This window comes from Littorina saxatilis, linkage group LG1, assembly GCF_037325665.1.
Source record: "Littorina saxatilis isolate snail1 linkage group LG1, US_GU_Lsax_2.0, whole genome shotgun sequence".
NCBI lineage: Eukaryota > Metazoa > Mollusca > Gastropoda > Littorinimorpha > Littorinidae > Littorina > Littorina saxatilis.
This window is the reverse complement of record NC_090245.1, coordinates 46149579-46165420: the sequence shown is the minus strand read 5'-3', so window position 1 is coordinate 46165420 and position 15842 is coordinate 46149579. Positions and strand designations below refer to the sequence as shown.

Below are 15842 nucleotides of genomic sequence, written 5' to 3'. Positions count from 1 at the left end.
TCACAAATGGCATTAGTCATATATTGTTTTCTTCACATTAAAATGTTTTATGGCTCATACTCTCAACACTTGTTTAAAACTGCTTGTCAATTGGAATGGAAGCGCACACGAAGTGAAGCTTGATGTGTGGGGTGTGTTTTTTCTGCAGAGGAAAAGTTCTCCTTCAGTGTCATGTCTTTGACGAGTTGGTGCACACGCAACATCACTTTCGCTGAATAGTTATTTTCAGCTTCATGGTATATTCTGTATTTATGGAAGATATTGTAAAAGAATGAGTTCGTTTTCAAATTCATTTTTGCCAGGATATTATTTTGCATGATTAAATGTTAGCAAATACGACCTTTTGTCACTGTCTAAGATGGGAAAATGCTGCAGCGCAAATACAATTAATCAAATGTACATTTTGCTAAAGCTTCAAATGAATTGGGTGAAGTTTACTTCGCTAAGTCTTCTTCACGGAGCTGGCTGCAGGACGCTTTGGAACTGAATTTTCTGTAAAAAAAACTTCGCGAAGTCGATTTTGGGCTCATACAGGACCTCCTTAAAAGGACACTTTCTTGCAGGTTAGCCCGAGATCTGCAGAGCGAGCGGAGGTCCCTGCCACAGACCCAAGACGCCAGACACCCCGTGGACGCCTATGTGGGGCTGAGGAGGTTCACCCAGTACTGGGACAAGTACATTGCCACCATGGATCCCCTTGTCGCCCGCAGTGGTGAGTACGTCGTGTCTGTTTCAAGAAGTACGATATCAATCAGTATAACAAGATGACGCCTATTGCCCGGAAATAGGGACATTACGATGACGACGACGACTGACAAAAACCATAGCAAAGTCAATCACAACAATGAAGTTGGTGAAAACGATGATTGCGATGAAGTGGTGAGCTAAGGCAAAATACTACTGCCGTGGACTCAGTATTGGCGTTAACCGGTTGAAATGAAAAAAATACCGAAACAAAAAAGGCTGCCAGTATGACCTACAGGTTGATTTTTGAACTACCGGGTTTTTTTCACTGGTAAAACAACAAAACCAGTACTCTGGGTTGGACTCTTTCTGGTTCCAATTACCAGCCTACCGTTTTTTCTGGACTGTTTGCATCATTGAAGTTTGCATACCGGTTTGAAAAAATAATAGCACCATCACTGCCGTGGTCCGTGTTTCAGTGGAGAAGAGCCTGGCCCAGAACCGCCTGGTGTATCCTGACAGCGAGGTGTTGCAGCAGGCACGACTCGCCATCGTCCGGCTCCAGGCCGCCTACAACCTGTCAGCGTCCCACCTCGCCAGCACCGCCACTGCCAACCTCACCGATAGCGACACCGCCAGTCTGGCAGCTGAGGCTGAGGGCACGGGCTTCCCGCTGGTGGCTGAGGGCTGGAGGATGCTGGGCACAGCTTACGCCAGTCAGGTCAGTCTTGTTAATGTTTACTGCTTTTAGTTCCTGCAACCGTAAACGAGCCATCTTCAAAATGTTGGTGCTGAGACTGACGCCTCAGGCTGAACGATGGGGGATTTTAAAGAATCCTTCGTCAAAACCAGCTGTATTACATCAAAATATGTTTATTCTGCACTGTCATATCTGTGCAGCCGTTTGTATGTTTAGCAATTCTTATTCTTCTTTTTCGTTCGCTAATTCAGCCATTTATACTGTTCATAAACTTTACACAGCTTTATATATATATATGTTATTCTGAGCTATTAGCCAGAAGCGATCGAATAGAAGAAGAAGAAGTTAGCCAGAACTTCTTGTAGCCCTTATCCTTTGCAAGAGACTTTCAGACCTTGCTTTTTCAACAAAACTCTGTCAGAACCGAATCATTTCTTAATATAAAATCAATTATTTTATCAACAAATAGTACTAAGTCAAGCATGAACACTGATATATATTTCTGTAACTTTTTCACGTTTGATCTCAAATGTTTGCTCGACGGGCGCAGTGGCGTGGTGGTAAGACGTCGGCCTCCTAATCGGGAGGTCGTGAGTTCGAATCCCGGTCGCTGCCGCCTGGTGGGTTAAGAGTGGAGATTTTTCCGATCTCCCAGGTCAACTTATGTGCAGACCTGCTAGTGACTTAACCCCCTTCGTGTGTACACGCAAGCACAAGACCAAGTGCGCACGGAAAAGATCCTGTCAGAGTTCGGTGGGTTATAGAAACACGAAAATACCCAGCATGCCTCCCCCGAAATCGGCGTATGCTGCCTGAATGGCGGGGTAAAAACGGTCATACACGTTAAAATCCACTCGTGCTAAAAACATGAGTGAACGTGGGAGTCTAAGCCCATGAACAAAGAAGAAGAAGAAGAAGAAATGCTTGCTTTTTGTGTTTTTGTGTGTGTGCTTGTGTCACTTGTGTCACTTTATTCAGATTGGGCTTTTGCTGTTGCAGGGGGGTCATGCCGAGGGGGAACTTTTAAATCATCACCGGCATTCAGAATCCAATCAAGGTATGTACGTCTTCCCTGACAGCTGTCCAATGCAACATCTTTAGGTTTTTGTTAACATAAAAAGCGTAGTCTTTGCCATTTCCATGGCCAATATTGACCACACTTATAACAAGAAAATTGGTTGATTAAAATCAACATGGCCGAAGCAATGTTTTCATAAAAGAAGCGGTATTGTACGGGCACATGTTGAATTTGGGTTACATGTGTTGCAGAGTATTTGAAAATCCGTAGGCATAAAAACATGCAAAGAAGAGTGATAGGTCCCTGTTGTGAATATAGTCAAGTGGATAAATTGATTACTTATGTTTCACACTAGTTTTGCTGTTACAGCAGTCCCTCTCATGAACGGATACCCTTGGGCCAGTGCAAACCTGTCCGTACATTGCGGCCATCAATAAAGTTTGGAATGTACGTTTTATGACGTTTAATCATTTCAAACTTATCTGTTGGACTTTCATGACAGTGGTGCACGAAACACAGACCTTACACAGGAGAAACGCAAAGTTTTTCTCGTTGTGTCAGCACTTCCAGGACATCGATGACGTCACCGCCCTGCGTTCAGAAGGGTGCGTGTACACAAGAGGCTCTATACCCCTGAACAGATGGAAAACAGAGGTACTGAGCAGGGACCCCTACATTGTTCTGTATTACGACTTTGTCACTGACCGGGAGGCGGACACCATGGTCAAGAGAGCTATGGTCAAGGTAAACATCACGTGAATATTCCTGTGTGGCAAAAGTAGATGATCTATTGACTTTTACTCTTCTGTGTGTGTGTGTGTGTGTGTGTGTGTGTGTGTGTGTGTGTGTGTGTGTGTGTGTGTGTGTGTGTGTGTGTGTGTGTGTGTCTGTCTGTCTGTCTGTCTGTCTGTCTGTCTGTCTGTCTTTCTTTATGTCCGCTGAGGTCTGCCTGTTTGACCTATGATCATGGTAATGTTGTAAAAGTTGCTTAAACGAATAATTTATCGTGAAGGAAAAAAACAGGATCTTCTGAAGTCAAAAACGGCATATTTCAGGATTGAGGAGGACACGTCTATATTTCCACTTGTATTTCTTGTTAACTTTTAGCTAACACGAGCACTGACTGGACCCACCCCCAACGACTTCACGCTGAAAGCTCACCGCCGTCTGGGCAAAATGTGAGTCCTTTGTTGCTCTTCGTACACTTAGTCCTAACGCAGGGTAGATCTCGATGAGACATATTGTATTATTATTCTGCCACGTGCAAGAAAATTGGCATGATATTTAGATATACACCGGGAAGAAATGCACTTTGCACGCAGTGCCTGGTATTGGTAATGATGCTTTTTACACCCCCGGTATAGGGGTGTGTATAGGTTTCACTCGATGTGTTTGTTTGTGTGTTTGTGTGTTTGTGTTCGCATATAGATCTCAAGAATGAACGGACCGATCGTCACCAAACTTGGTGAACAGGTTCTATACATTCCTGAGACGGTCCTTACAAAAATTGGGACCAGTCAAACACACGGTTAGGGAGTTATTGCTGGATTAAGATTCTACAAGGATTTATACAGAAACATATTCATGGTCAAAGGGAAATAACCTTCTCAGTTGGTGGCAGTGAGAATGGGTGCAGTGAGAATGGTTATTTCCCTTTGACCAACGGGGGTGTTTTTCCTATCGGAGGAATTTCTTGTTTTTCTTTTCTTTACTTTTCGTGTTTCTCTTGATTTCATGGGGATCACTTTTTGGATGCTTCGGGTGCGTAAGAGCGTTGAATAATGATTATAAGCACCCGAGCATGTGGAAAAGGGAACAGGGGGGGGGGGGGGTGACCGGATTCTCCTGTTGTTCTAATGGTGCCCATCTTCCACCCGTCTGCTCATTTTCTCCGAGAACTTAGACTTACAGAGAGCTGTAGTGGACAAGTTTCGTACACTGTATTTTTAAATTTTTCTTTAATTTCTGGTGTTGTATGTATTGTTCCCACAGAGCGTGGCTACGGGACAACAGCAGCAGTGTGTTTGAGAGAGTGTCGCGGCGTGCACACCAAGTGACAGGCCTTCACACTGCCTTCAGGCCCCGGGCCAGCTTCGGGGAGGACTTTCAGGTCATCTTACATTATAGTTGTACATGTACATATTAGTGTGCATGTCTTGTATTGCCTGCCTCTGTGTTACTGCTTGCTTTGCTTATTACTGGGACCGATTTTCCTTTAGAGAATGAGTTTTGATACAATTGTTCAATCTTTTCTTCAACATATTGCTGTAACTGTAAGTGTTTGATTGTTTGTTTGGGTATCGTAATTATTATGTATCGGCGGGGAGGGAGATAGCTCAGTCAGTAGCGGGGCTGGCTTTGAAATTAGTTGTCGCTATCGGCTATCTCCATGTTCGAAAAGGGATTTATTTCCCAGAGACAGTGACTTTGTGCAGACTCTCCCCGGTATCCGAACATTCCCGTGTGCACGCATGCGCACAGTAAAGACCCCAAGATCACAGCGAAAGTCTCAGGCCTTTGAAACTGAACACGAAAACACGCATGCAGGAAAACAAAAATGGGTTGCAAGATTCTGTCGCTGCACGCTTTCCCCAGGTATAGCAGCCCGACTTTCCTTGAGGTAATTCCCCAGGACAATAAGGTATTCACTCTCATTGTGTTCATTTGCAGGTCGTGAATTATGGCATCGGAGGACACTACATCCCACATCATGATTACTTTAAAGTAAGTATGTCATTTTCAAAGTTACATACACCAGTATAAATACTTATCTCACACTGAAACGTAACTCAACTCATGAACCTTCCGATGTCAACTAGTTGGTGTGCTTTGACGGTGTATGGTGTCTGTATAATGTTTCAGACGAAGAATGCATTCTCAGTAGCAGAGACATACCTGAAAGACAGCGGAGACAGGGCAGCCACATTTATGATCTACGTGAGTGAACACCTCATCTGTTTTCATTTCTGAATGTTTAAAATATTCTTTAGGAGTATTCTCTGCATCGCTGATTGATTGATTGATTGGGAGAGCCAGTGAGTGGGTGAGTGAGTGAATGAAGGTTTGTGAGTGCGTGTGCGTCAATCAGTCAGTCTGTGTCTATCTTCCTGTCTATGCACGTCTGTCTGTCTGAGTGTGTGTGTGTGTGTGTGTGTGTGTGTGTGTGTGTGTACAAGCGTGCGTGTGTGTGTGTGGTGTGTGTGTGTGTGTGTGTGTGTGTGTGTGTGCAAGCGTGTGTGTGTGTGTGTGCAAGCGTGTGCGTGTGTGTGTGCGTGTGTGTGTGTTAATGTTTGCATGTGCAGGCGCGTTTAAGCGATAGAGACTGGGGCGGGAGTGGGATGTGAAGTTCATTATTTGTTGCCTTACATAGTCACATGTGATCCTGTATGTATATACAGCTGGGCGATGTGTCTCTGGGAGGAGCCACAGTGTTCCCTGATCTGGGCGTTGGAGCGCCCCCCGTCAAGGTAAAGCCACTATACTGCTAGTGGCACACTCCTTTCATCCTTTGCTATGCAGTGAAATCATTGTTCTCCACAAATCGGAGTTTGACTGCGTAAATGGTGGGGGTGGTGGTTGGGGGGGGGGGGTCAAGGCCATAGACGTTAAAGCCTCACTCATACAACAACAACAAAAAGCCCATAAGAACCCGAGTGCTCATTGTTGTTGAAGCCCACGAACACAGAAGAAGAAAAAATATTGAAATTGTCAAGAAGACACCCTATACCAAAGTCAAGCCACGCTTAAAATCAATCAGGTGTTGCTTGCCGTGTGACAGGTGACTTGAATGCATTCACCACATTTATGTGATCTTATGATACTTGACATAAGTATTAGTATAGAGTTTACTGGCTTCCCTCACGAAAAAATGTTGTTGGTTGAAAAATCAGTTAAAGATTACCGTGGCTGCAATGAAAGTTGATATGTGTTTTGCAGAATGCAGCCCTTTTTTGGTACAACTTTAACCCTGATGGCTTACGCGACCCCAGAACTCTACATGGGGGTTGTCCGGTCATCATTGGACAGAAATGGGGTGAGTATGACGTCATTACAACAAAGATGAAGTCAGTGTGACCTCAGTATGACGTCCTCATGACAGAGATGAGGCCATTGTGACGTAAGCAAGTAGCCTACCTGCCAGGTAGCTAAACAAAGCATAGAATCAAACGATTCGAGTATGACTGTATACATGGTCAAGAACATACGCGTATCATGACAACCATGTTAAAACAAAACAGAAAGTATGGCTTAAAATATGGGGTGTCCTCATTGAAAAAAGTGTGACGTCATGCTAGGGCAGCGCTAGCGCCCAATGGACAGGCCCCAAAACGTTTGATCTTATGAAAAAGAGGACAAGGATAACAACATATGCTCTTTAAAAAAAATATTTTCAAAAGTTAAGAAAATAAAAACATAGCTTTTTGCACAAAAGGTATTATTAAATATGTGCGAGTGTATGCATGTTAGTGCGTGGATGTCTCTGTATTTCTCTCTGTCTCCATGTTGACCTGCATCTGTGTGTGTCTGTTCACAGTGGCCAACAAATGGATCCATGAAATCAGCACAGCCATGACCAAAACATGCCGTACATCCCCATGGAAACCGGTGAACACTTGAAAGAAAGACACGATCGAGACACCCTATTACAACCGAACCCGGCTATAACGACCACCTAAGGGACTTACCCAAAAGTGGTCGTAATAGCCAAGTGGTCGTTGTGGAATAGATGAATAATATAATAATAAACAAGTCGCGTAAGGCGAAAATACAATATTTAGTCAAGTAGCTGTCGAACTCACAGAATGAAACTGAACGCAAAGCAACGCAGCAAGACCGTATACTCGTAGTCCACCGCTCACGGCATAGGCAGTGAAATTGACAAGAAGAGCGGGGTAGTAGTTGCGCTAAGAAGGATAGCACGCTTTTCTGTACCTCTCTTTGTTTTAACTTTCTGAGCGTGTTTTTAATCCAAACATATCATATCTATATGTTTTTGGAATCAGGAACCGACAAGGAATAAGATGAAAGTGTTTTTAGGTTGATTTGGACAATTTAATTTTGATAATAATTTTTATATATTTAATTTTCAGAGCTTGTTTTTAATCCGAATATAACATATTTATATGTTTTTGGAATCAGGAAATGATGGAGAATAAGATAAACGTAAATTTGGATCGTTTTATAAATTTTTATTTTTTTTTACAATTTTCAGATTTGTAATGACCAAAGTCATTAATTAATTTTTAAGCCACCAAGCTGAAATGCAATACCGAAGTCCGGGCTTCGTCGAAGATTACTTGACCAAAATTTCAACCAATTTGGTTGAAAAATGAGGGCGTGACAGTGCCGCCTCAACTTTCACGAAAAGCCGGATATGACGTCATCAAAGACATTTATCCAAAAAATGAAAAAAACGTTCGGGGATTTCATACCCAGGAACTCTCATGTCAAATTTCATAAAGATCGGTCCAGTAGTTTAGTCTGAATCGCTCTACACACACACACACACACACACACGCACGCACACACGCACGCACATACACCACGACCCTCGTTTCGATTCCCCCTCGATGTTAAAATATTTAGTCAAAACTTGACTAAATATAAAAAAGAACTTGTCAATGCTTCTTCGGGTGGTCGTTGTGGACAGGTAGTCGTTATCAAGAGGTGGTCGTTATCAAGAGGTGGTCGCCTGGGCAGGTTCCACTGTACCTTTTTCTGACAGGGATATTCCATGCTGGTGTACACCAGTTCATCACTGTCGTGAGTAGGCCTGCGCGGTTGAGGTTGAGGATAGTTGCCCTGTACAGGGATTTCCTCATTATTTTGAAGAAGAAGAGATGGGTAGGGATCCACACCAGGGGCGGATTAGGGGGGTGGTTACAGGGGTCCCGGAACCCCCCCCCCCCCCTCCCCCCTCGGCTGTAAAAACAAAAAATATTTTAAAAAATTGTCTGTGAATTTTGTTTTTGTTTCTGGCTGTAAAGCCGGGGGAATAGGTAATTGTTTAATCAGTATCATTTTTGTACAGTTTTAACTATGCGACATGTCTTCCTTCTAACCATACTATATGATGTCGAGAGCAGATATCAGTGAAGATAAATTGCCATTTTCACATTTAGTCAAGTTTTGACTAAATGTTTTAACGCAGAGGGGGAATCGAGACGAGGGTCGTGGTGTATGTGTGTGTGTGTGTGTGTGTCTGTCTGTGCGCGCGTGTGTGTAGAGCGAAACTACTGGACCGATCTTTATGAAATTTGACATGAGAGTTCCTGAGAATGATATCCCCGCACGTTTTTTTCTTTTTTTCGATAAATACCTTTGATGACGTCATATCCGGCTTTTTGTAAAAGTTGAGGCGGCACTGTCAAACCCTCATTTTTCAATCAAATTGATTGAAATTTTGGCCAAGCAATCTTCGACGAAGCCCGGACTTCGGTATTGCATTTCAGCTTGGTGGCTTAAAAATTAATTGATGACTTTAGTCATTAAAAAATCTGAAAATTTAAAAAAAAAAAAATAGTTTTTAAAACGATCCCAATTTACGTTCATCTTATTCTTCATCATTTTCTGATTCCAAAAACATATAAATATGTTATATTCGGATTAAAAACAAGCTCTGAAAATTAAAAATATAAAAATTATTATTAAAATAAAATTTCCGAAATCGATTTAAAAACATTTTCATCTTATTCCTTGTGGGTTCCTGATTCCAAAAACATATAGATGTGATATGTTTGGATTAAAAACACGCTCAGAAAGTTAAAAAGAATAGAGATAAAGAAAAGCGTGCTATCCTTCTCAGCGCAACTACTACCCTGCTCTTCTTGTCAATTTCACAGCCTTTGCATCGAGCGGTGGACTGACGATGCTACGAGTATACGCTCTTACTGTAAAAATGCAGTGAGTTCAGTTTCATTCTGTTAGTTCGACAGCTTGACTAAATGTTGTAATTTCGCCTTACGCGACTTGTTTAATACTAACTTTAAACGAAATAATCTTCTTCTTCTGCGTTCGTGGGTTGAAACTCCCACGTACACTTGTGTTTTTTGCACGAATGGAATTTTACGTGTATGACCGTTTTTTTCCCCGCCATTTAGGCAGCCATCCGCCGTTTTCGGAGGAAAAAAGAAATAATGAGTGGCTACTGACACCAGTTGATCATGTTTAAAATCAAGGATAAACCACAAATTGTTTATAAAATAGCTAAAATTCTTCAGCTTCCTAAGGGGCGTTGTCAACTGTCTGTGTGCAGGGGCGGGGCAGTTAAGCCCGAAGGGGGGGGGGGGGGGGGGGGGGGCACGGTTACAACCTGGGATCCAGGGACAAGGCACCCGATCGTAGTTGTGCGGCGAATATGTTAGATCTAAAGTGCACAGAGGTGTGCCTGTGCCACCTGCTGCATCACTCACAGTATATATTGCTTGTGCCATGATGTGTAGACATGCAAGTTTCTGCTGACATTGTCACTGGACATTGAAAGCATCGTGTGTTCACTGGATCAGAACTACGTCAGTAAACAAGGATTGTTGATGATCTTTGGCCGTAGATTTAGGAGACAAATGTTGACCTTATTCTTCAGTGAGGAGGCAGAGCCTGCAACCAATGTTTGTGCAATATGCCCACCCCTGCAGCGTGATCACCAAATCTAAACCTGAGCCTGAAAGTCGAGCACAAACACATAGTCAAGTCATCCTTTTGATACTCGTCGGTGGAGACAAGATCTGCTGCACTGGCACAGAACGACTAGATACTCACGTATTTCTAGCAAGAAGTTGCTCCTGTTCCTTCTAAGTGAAGCACTGATAACCTTCAAAGCTTAGTCATTAGTTAGAACTTAGATGTTGGAAATATTGCCACAGAATATTTAGCCAAATGAAAGGAATGAATGATACATTTCAACTTGTTACAAGTGCAATATATACCCAGAAATAGTGCATGCACGGTGATAATTTCCTACTAGTCCAAAGGCAAATGTCTGTTATTTGTAAAGAAAGACAATGAAGTATTTGTTCTTGTCACGGAGTAGCCTTCAATTTCCTCGGTTGTAACTTCTGATATAAGATGTGCATTGACATGTGTGTGAGTGAGTGTGTGTGTGTGTGTGTGTGTGTGTGTGTGTGTGTGTGTGTGTGTGTGTGTTGAACAGTACACACAAGACTGAATCACCTGTAAAGCTACAGTGTAACAAGCCAATGCCTTTTTTGCATGTTAGGGCTCTGAGTCTTCCAGACCAGCTATGACAACCTGTACATGTATGTATATATGCAAAGTTATACCCCTGTTGTTTGAAAATAAAATTGTTGATGAAGAAATGTGTTGGTTCCTTTTGTTTTTCTTTCGTCCTGTATTTAGTCTACATAAATACACAGTACACAGTGCATAAGAAGTAGCTTAATACACAGAGTGAATGAAACTGATTTACATTTTGATCCGGTATAATTTGTATCAAGTTTCTGCATTGTACAGGTTTTGGCGTTTTATTTTATATACACACACATACACACGTGCACATGAGTGTAAACGCACACACACACACAAAAGCCATGGGAACGGGAAAAGTGGCTTGATAACGGTGCAATAGTTATAGATTCAAGGACCTCTGAGCTTGGACAACAAGAGCAAACCTGAAACATTAATTACCAGATACATTTTTTTTACACCATTGCTGAAAAAACAATGCACACAAACTGCACACACATACAATCACACACACTCACATATACACACGCACACAGAGAGAGAAACTGCAATCAGTCCTGATGTTGGTTTTAATTCCAGAAAACAGTCATCTCAATTTCTCAAACAACCTTCAACATAATTTCCAAATGGGATGAAAAACTGATTCGCATAAAAATAAGTTCCAAGAAGTTTTACTTTGAACAATAAAAATAACATGATCTTTTGCTTTCCACAAGTAGTGTAAAAATTCATGATTTGATAAAAAGGACAGTCATAATTGCGATGAGGTGTCTTCCTCAAAAACGGGAGAACTGACCAGGTACAATACACAAAGTGTAATATTTAATGATTTACACATTTCATAACAAAAAGAGAAATGACCAAAAAAACTAAAAAGGGCAGAATAACAACACAGAATTCTTCCTTTGGATTTTCACGTTATGTATGAGCACACACCCAGACATACACACACACACACACACACACACACACAGACACACATGACAAATTCTGTAAATAACTTGATTGGATATTAATGGGATGGCGAAGAGTTGCTTTTTTACATTTAGTCAAGTTTTGACTAAATGTTTTAACATAGAGGGGGGAATCGAGACGAGGGTCGTGGTGTATGTATGTGTGTGTGTGTGTGTCTGTGTGTGTGTGTGTGTGTGTAGAGCGATTCAGAGCAAACTACTGGACCGATCTTTATGAAATTTTTCATGAGAGTTCCTGGGTATGATATCCCCAGACGTTTTTTTCATTTTTTCGAAAAATGTATTTGATGACGTCATATCCGGCATTTTGTAATAGTTGAGGCGGCACTGTCACACCCTCATTTTTTAATCAAATTGATTGAAATTTTGGCCAAGCAATCTTCGACGAAGGCCGGATTTTGGTATTGCATTTCAGCTTGGAGGCTTAAAAATTAATTAATGACTTTGGTCATTAAAAATCTGAAAATTGTAATTAAAATTATTTTTTTATAAAACGATTCAAATTTACGTTTATCCTATTCTTCATAATTTTCTGATTCCAAAAACATATAAATATGTTATATTCGGATTAAAACAAGCTCTGAAAATTAAAAATATAAAAATTATGATCAAAATAAATTTTCCGAAATCGATTTAAAAACAATTTCATCTTATTCCTTATCCGTTCCTGATTCCAAAAACATATAAATATGATATGTTTGGATTAAAAACACGTTCAGAGAGTTAAAAAGAATAGAGATATAGAAAAGCGTGCTATCCTCCTCAGCGCAACCGCTACAGCGCTTTTCTGGATTGTTAATTTCACTGCCTTTGCCACGAGCGGTGGACAGACGATGCTACGAGTGTACGGTCTTGCGGAAAAAATGCAATGCGTTCAGTTTCATTCTGTGAGTTCGACTGAGCTTGACTAAATGTTGTATTTTCACCTTACGCGACTTGTTTCTTATACTTTTTCCACAGAAACACCGAGGCAAGCTACATGCGACTTTGTAGGCTTGCCTCAGTGTTTCTATGAAAACGAGAGAAAGCAACTCTTCCACAACTCTAAAATCTTGACAGAGTTATTTCTGAACATTGCTTATTTCAGAGCGATCCTCATTCCTACTTCTTTTTCAAGGATTCAGAATTTCTCTTTCACATAGCTGTGTGCAAAGGTATCTGACACCGGAAGAGAAAAGATCATATGATACATGTACACAGCCATTAAACACAATCAACAAAGTTACTTTGTACGCATTTCAGATGTACACTCTACATTCAGTCAACTCCTCGGCAAAGTCTTCGTGTGACATGATTTTAGCTACATAAGGTCTTTAAATTTACCTCCCAATTAAGACTAGCTCCTTTAATTTTCTCAGATTTTTAGGTCTTAAAATAGTTGTTTTGCCGTAGTTCTACAAATGCTAAGAAAAACAATCAGAGGAATCCAGAAAATCTATTCATAGAAATCATTTCACAATCCAAAATGTATACCATGATGAACACAATGGGGGGGGAGGAGGGGGATGGGGAAAAAGAGCATGTACAACATCACAAATACAGAATACAGTCGAACTCGCTTAAGACGAATCACTGGGGATCGGAAAAAAAAGTTCGTCTTAACCAAAATTCGTATTAAGACAAGAAGAGCAAACGCTCGATCGAGTCACTTTCGCAGTTCTGAATATTATATGAGGCATCAGGTGGACAGGAAGAAATTGCTATTCACAACACAATGAGTCACGTTCACATAAAATTTGAGCCCGGTCACTTTTATAGTTTCTGAGAAAAGCCCAACGTTAAGTTGTGTGTTGCCGAACAGAAAAGGCTAGTTATCTCCCTTGTTTTTCTGATAACGTTCGTAAAAGGCTACAGATGTAAATACTTTGATGTAAAGAATAATCCTACAAAGTTTCAATCACATCCGATGAACTTTGTCAAAGATATAAAATGTCTAATTTTTCCTTTGACGCTGACCTGTGACCTTGAAAAAGGTCAAAGGTCAACGAAACCATCGTTAAAGTGTAGAGGTCATTGGAGGTCACGACTAAACAAAATATGAGCCCGATCGCTTTGATAGTTTCCGAGAAAAGTCCAACGTTAAGGTGGTGTCTACGGACGGCCGGCCGGCCGGCCGGCCGGACAAACTAACACTGACCGATTACATAGTCACTTTTTCTCAAGTGACTCAAAAATTGATCGATTTTTTTTTATTTTTTATTTTTTATTTTTTTTAAGTCTTGTACATTTTATGGTGTTTCAATTTGTTTCTTTCGCAACTTTCATGCTGCTTCACGTTTAGACAATAAAGTGACATATTCAGTTACATGTTCATGTGTGTCTCATGTTGAGTGATGATTGTTGAGTTTGAGTGAGAGTGAGCACACAGATGTTTCATCCAGTTGTTACGTTTTTGGTCACACACACGCACACACTGACACTGTCCACATTCGCGGTGTTCCTATCATTTGTCCGGAATCACTTACCTTGGCGACGGGTAGCAAACCTTGGCCAATTTAGTTTAGTTTTTTTTGTTGCAACATGATGTTCAAATCCAAATCGAAAGCACTGACTGACTGATAAACTATCGCGAACCGGCGAACGCAAACGTTGAGAGTGTGGTTTCCCTTGTCCAAGGGAAACCACTCTGGCATCTATATTTTTTGGCAATGGCTTCCGTTCAAAACATTGATGTTTCGTTTTTGGTATTCGCGAAGGAAATAAACGTCAGTCAGTCATTCATGTTCAGTGTCTGAGCTATCAATCACTTTGATTCTAAATTTGAAATTGTTTTGTGAGTACAGTGTAATCAGTTTAACTTTATTCAGTGATCGGTTGAGCAATGGTTCAAGCAGTCGACGCAAGGGAAGACTTTGACACATGTATTCAAACTTCTCAAATTCCCATGATATGTCGATCTCGGGACGAGTTTAAAGATTTCGTCATAAGCGTGAGTAAATTACAGACATTATGCATGCTTGGGAATCCAAAAAGTGCTCGTTATAAGCATAAATTCGTTATAAAGAATTCGTTTTAAGCATTTTTTTTAAGCATGAAGAAAGAGGTATTCAGTTGGGAACTTAAAACTAATACGTTATAAGTCAAAATTCGTAACTAGCGTGTTCGTTTTAAGTGGGTTCGACTGTACATGGATCTCTAGTTTGCCATTCAGTTACGTACTATCTGAGTATTTTGGTGTACTTGAAATTGCTATCATGTTGTTTTGACTCCATTGTGCCCGTCACTCTCATCCGTACCAGTTTTGATCACATTGCTAAAAGTACAACACTGACACTGAACGCAAAAAATCATTGGTTAATGCATTCTACTCTTACGGTCTGTTTCTCCACTGCATCGGAGGTGAAACTGTCACTTGTGCTGGATGCGGTTATGGCAGAATGACAATGATCAAACCCAGAAAGAGTGTGATGGTGCATCTTGATGTACAGGTCCATTTCTCCACTGCCCTCATCCAGGCCACAAGACGACAACTAAACAGTGGAACCCCCCTTTAACAACGCTGCAATTTAAGACTTCCTTCCTTTTTAAGACTTTTCTTCTCCATACTTTCTGTTCATAATCTCTGTAGGTTTACCTCCATTTAAGACTCTCTCCTTTTTAAGACCTGAATTTCTCAGATCTGTGGAGGTCTTAAAAAGGGGGTTCCACTGTATCTTCTATGGCTGAGAAATCCGGTGCTTGCTGAAGTGTTATGATCTGCTGTCCTGTTTCTTCAGCGTTCGTTTCTTGGCCAGTCCGTTTCCGTTGGCAGACAGAGACGCCAGGCGCTCCTTGGTCATCTGAACCAGCTCAGTCAGTTCCTCCTGCACGAATGTCACAAGCTCTTTACAGGAAAACACCAGCATAGACTTCATTTCAGGCTTTCAGAAGAAAGCAGTTGTTTCCAAAATCGTGCATCAGTGACTGAACACATGAATTCCATGGTCAGCTGTGAAACTCACGGAAATTACAAACCCTCACTTAACTTTGAAAGCGTGACTTTTGAACCATGGAAAGCCATAAGTGCCACTTTTTAAGCATATGTTAAAGTGAAGATTAATTTGCTTTAGCATATACATAGTTTACATAAGAAGTGAGATCCCTTTAAACTATAAACAATCTGTGGCACAAATTTCTTAGAGATCTGACTCTGCTCAAGCCTGTCCTTAAAGCTGTGGTCTATTTATGACTTTCCGGGGCTACGAGGTTGAAAAATAGGGATACAATCATGTACAGAATTCTGTACAGCAAACGCTACCCGAAACCCCACCTATACGGCGTGTAT

At 41.2% G+C, this 15842-nt stretch overlaps 2 protein-coding genes across 3 annotated transcripts in view; one reads left to right on the top strand and one right to left on the bottom strand.

The window, feature by feature from the left end:
* LOC138971270 (prolyl 4-hydroxylase subunit alpha-3-like) overlaps nt 1-7146 on the top strand; it is a 32008-nt gene extending 24862 nt beyond the window's left edge. The window contains exons 3-13 of the mRNA XM_070343982.1: nt 564-712; nt 1164-1405; nt 2384-2441; nt 2905-3146; nt 3510-3580; nt 4395-4512; nt 5073-5126; nt 5265-5339; nt 5801-5869; nt 6339-6435; nt 6937-7146. Coding sequence (XP_070200083.1) covers nt 564-712; nt 1164-1405; nt 2384-2441; nt 2905-3146; nt 3510-3580; nt 4395-4512; nt 5073-5126; nt 5265-5339; nt 5801-5869; nt 6339-6435; nt 6937-7019 — 1258 coding nt within the window. The 3' untranslated portion in view covers nt 7020-7146. The remainder of the gene's footprint in view (nt 1-563; nt 713-1163; nt 1406-2383; nt 2442-2904; nt 3147-3509; nt 3581-4394; nt 4513-5072; nt 5127-5264; nt 5340-5800; nt 5870-6338; nt 6436-6936) is intronic.
* A 7562-nt stretch (nt 7147-14708) lies between these two features.
* The window catches only part of LOC138971381 (protein Jumonji-like), a 60186-nt gene continuing 59052 nt past the window's right edge, over nt 14709-15842 (bottom strand). For both annotated transcript variants that reach the window (XM_070344114.1, XM_070344119.1), the window contains exon 21: nt 14709-15381. In XM_070344114.1, coding sequence (XP_070200215.1) covers nt 15268-15381 — 114 coding nt within the window. In that variant the 3' untranslated portion in view covers nt 14709-15267. The remainder of the gene's footprint in view (nt 15382-15842) is intronic.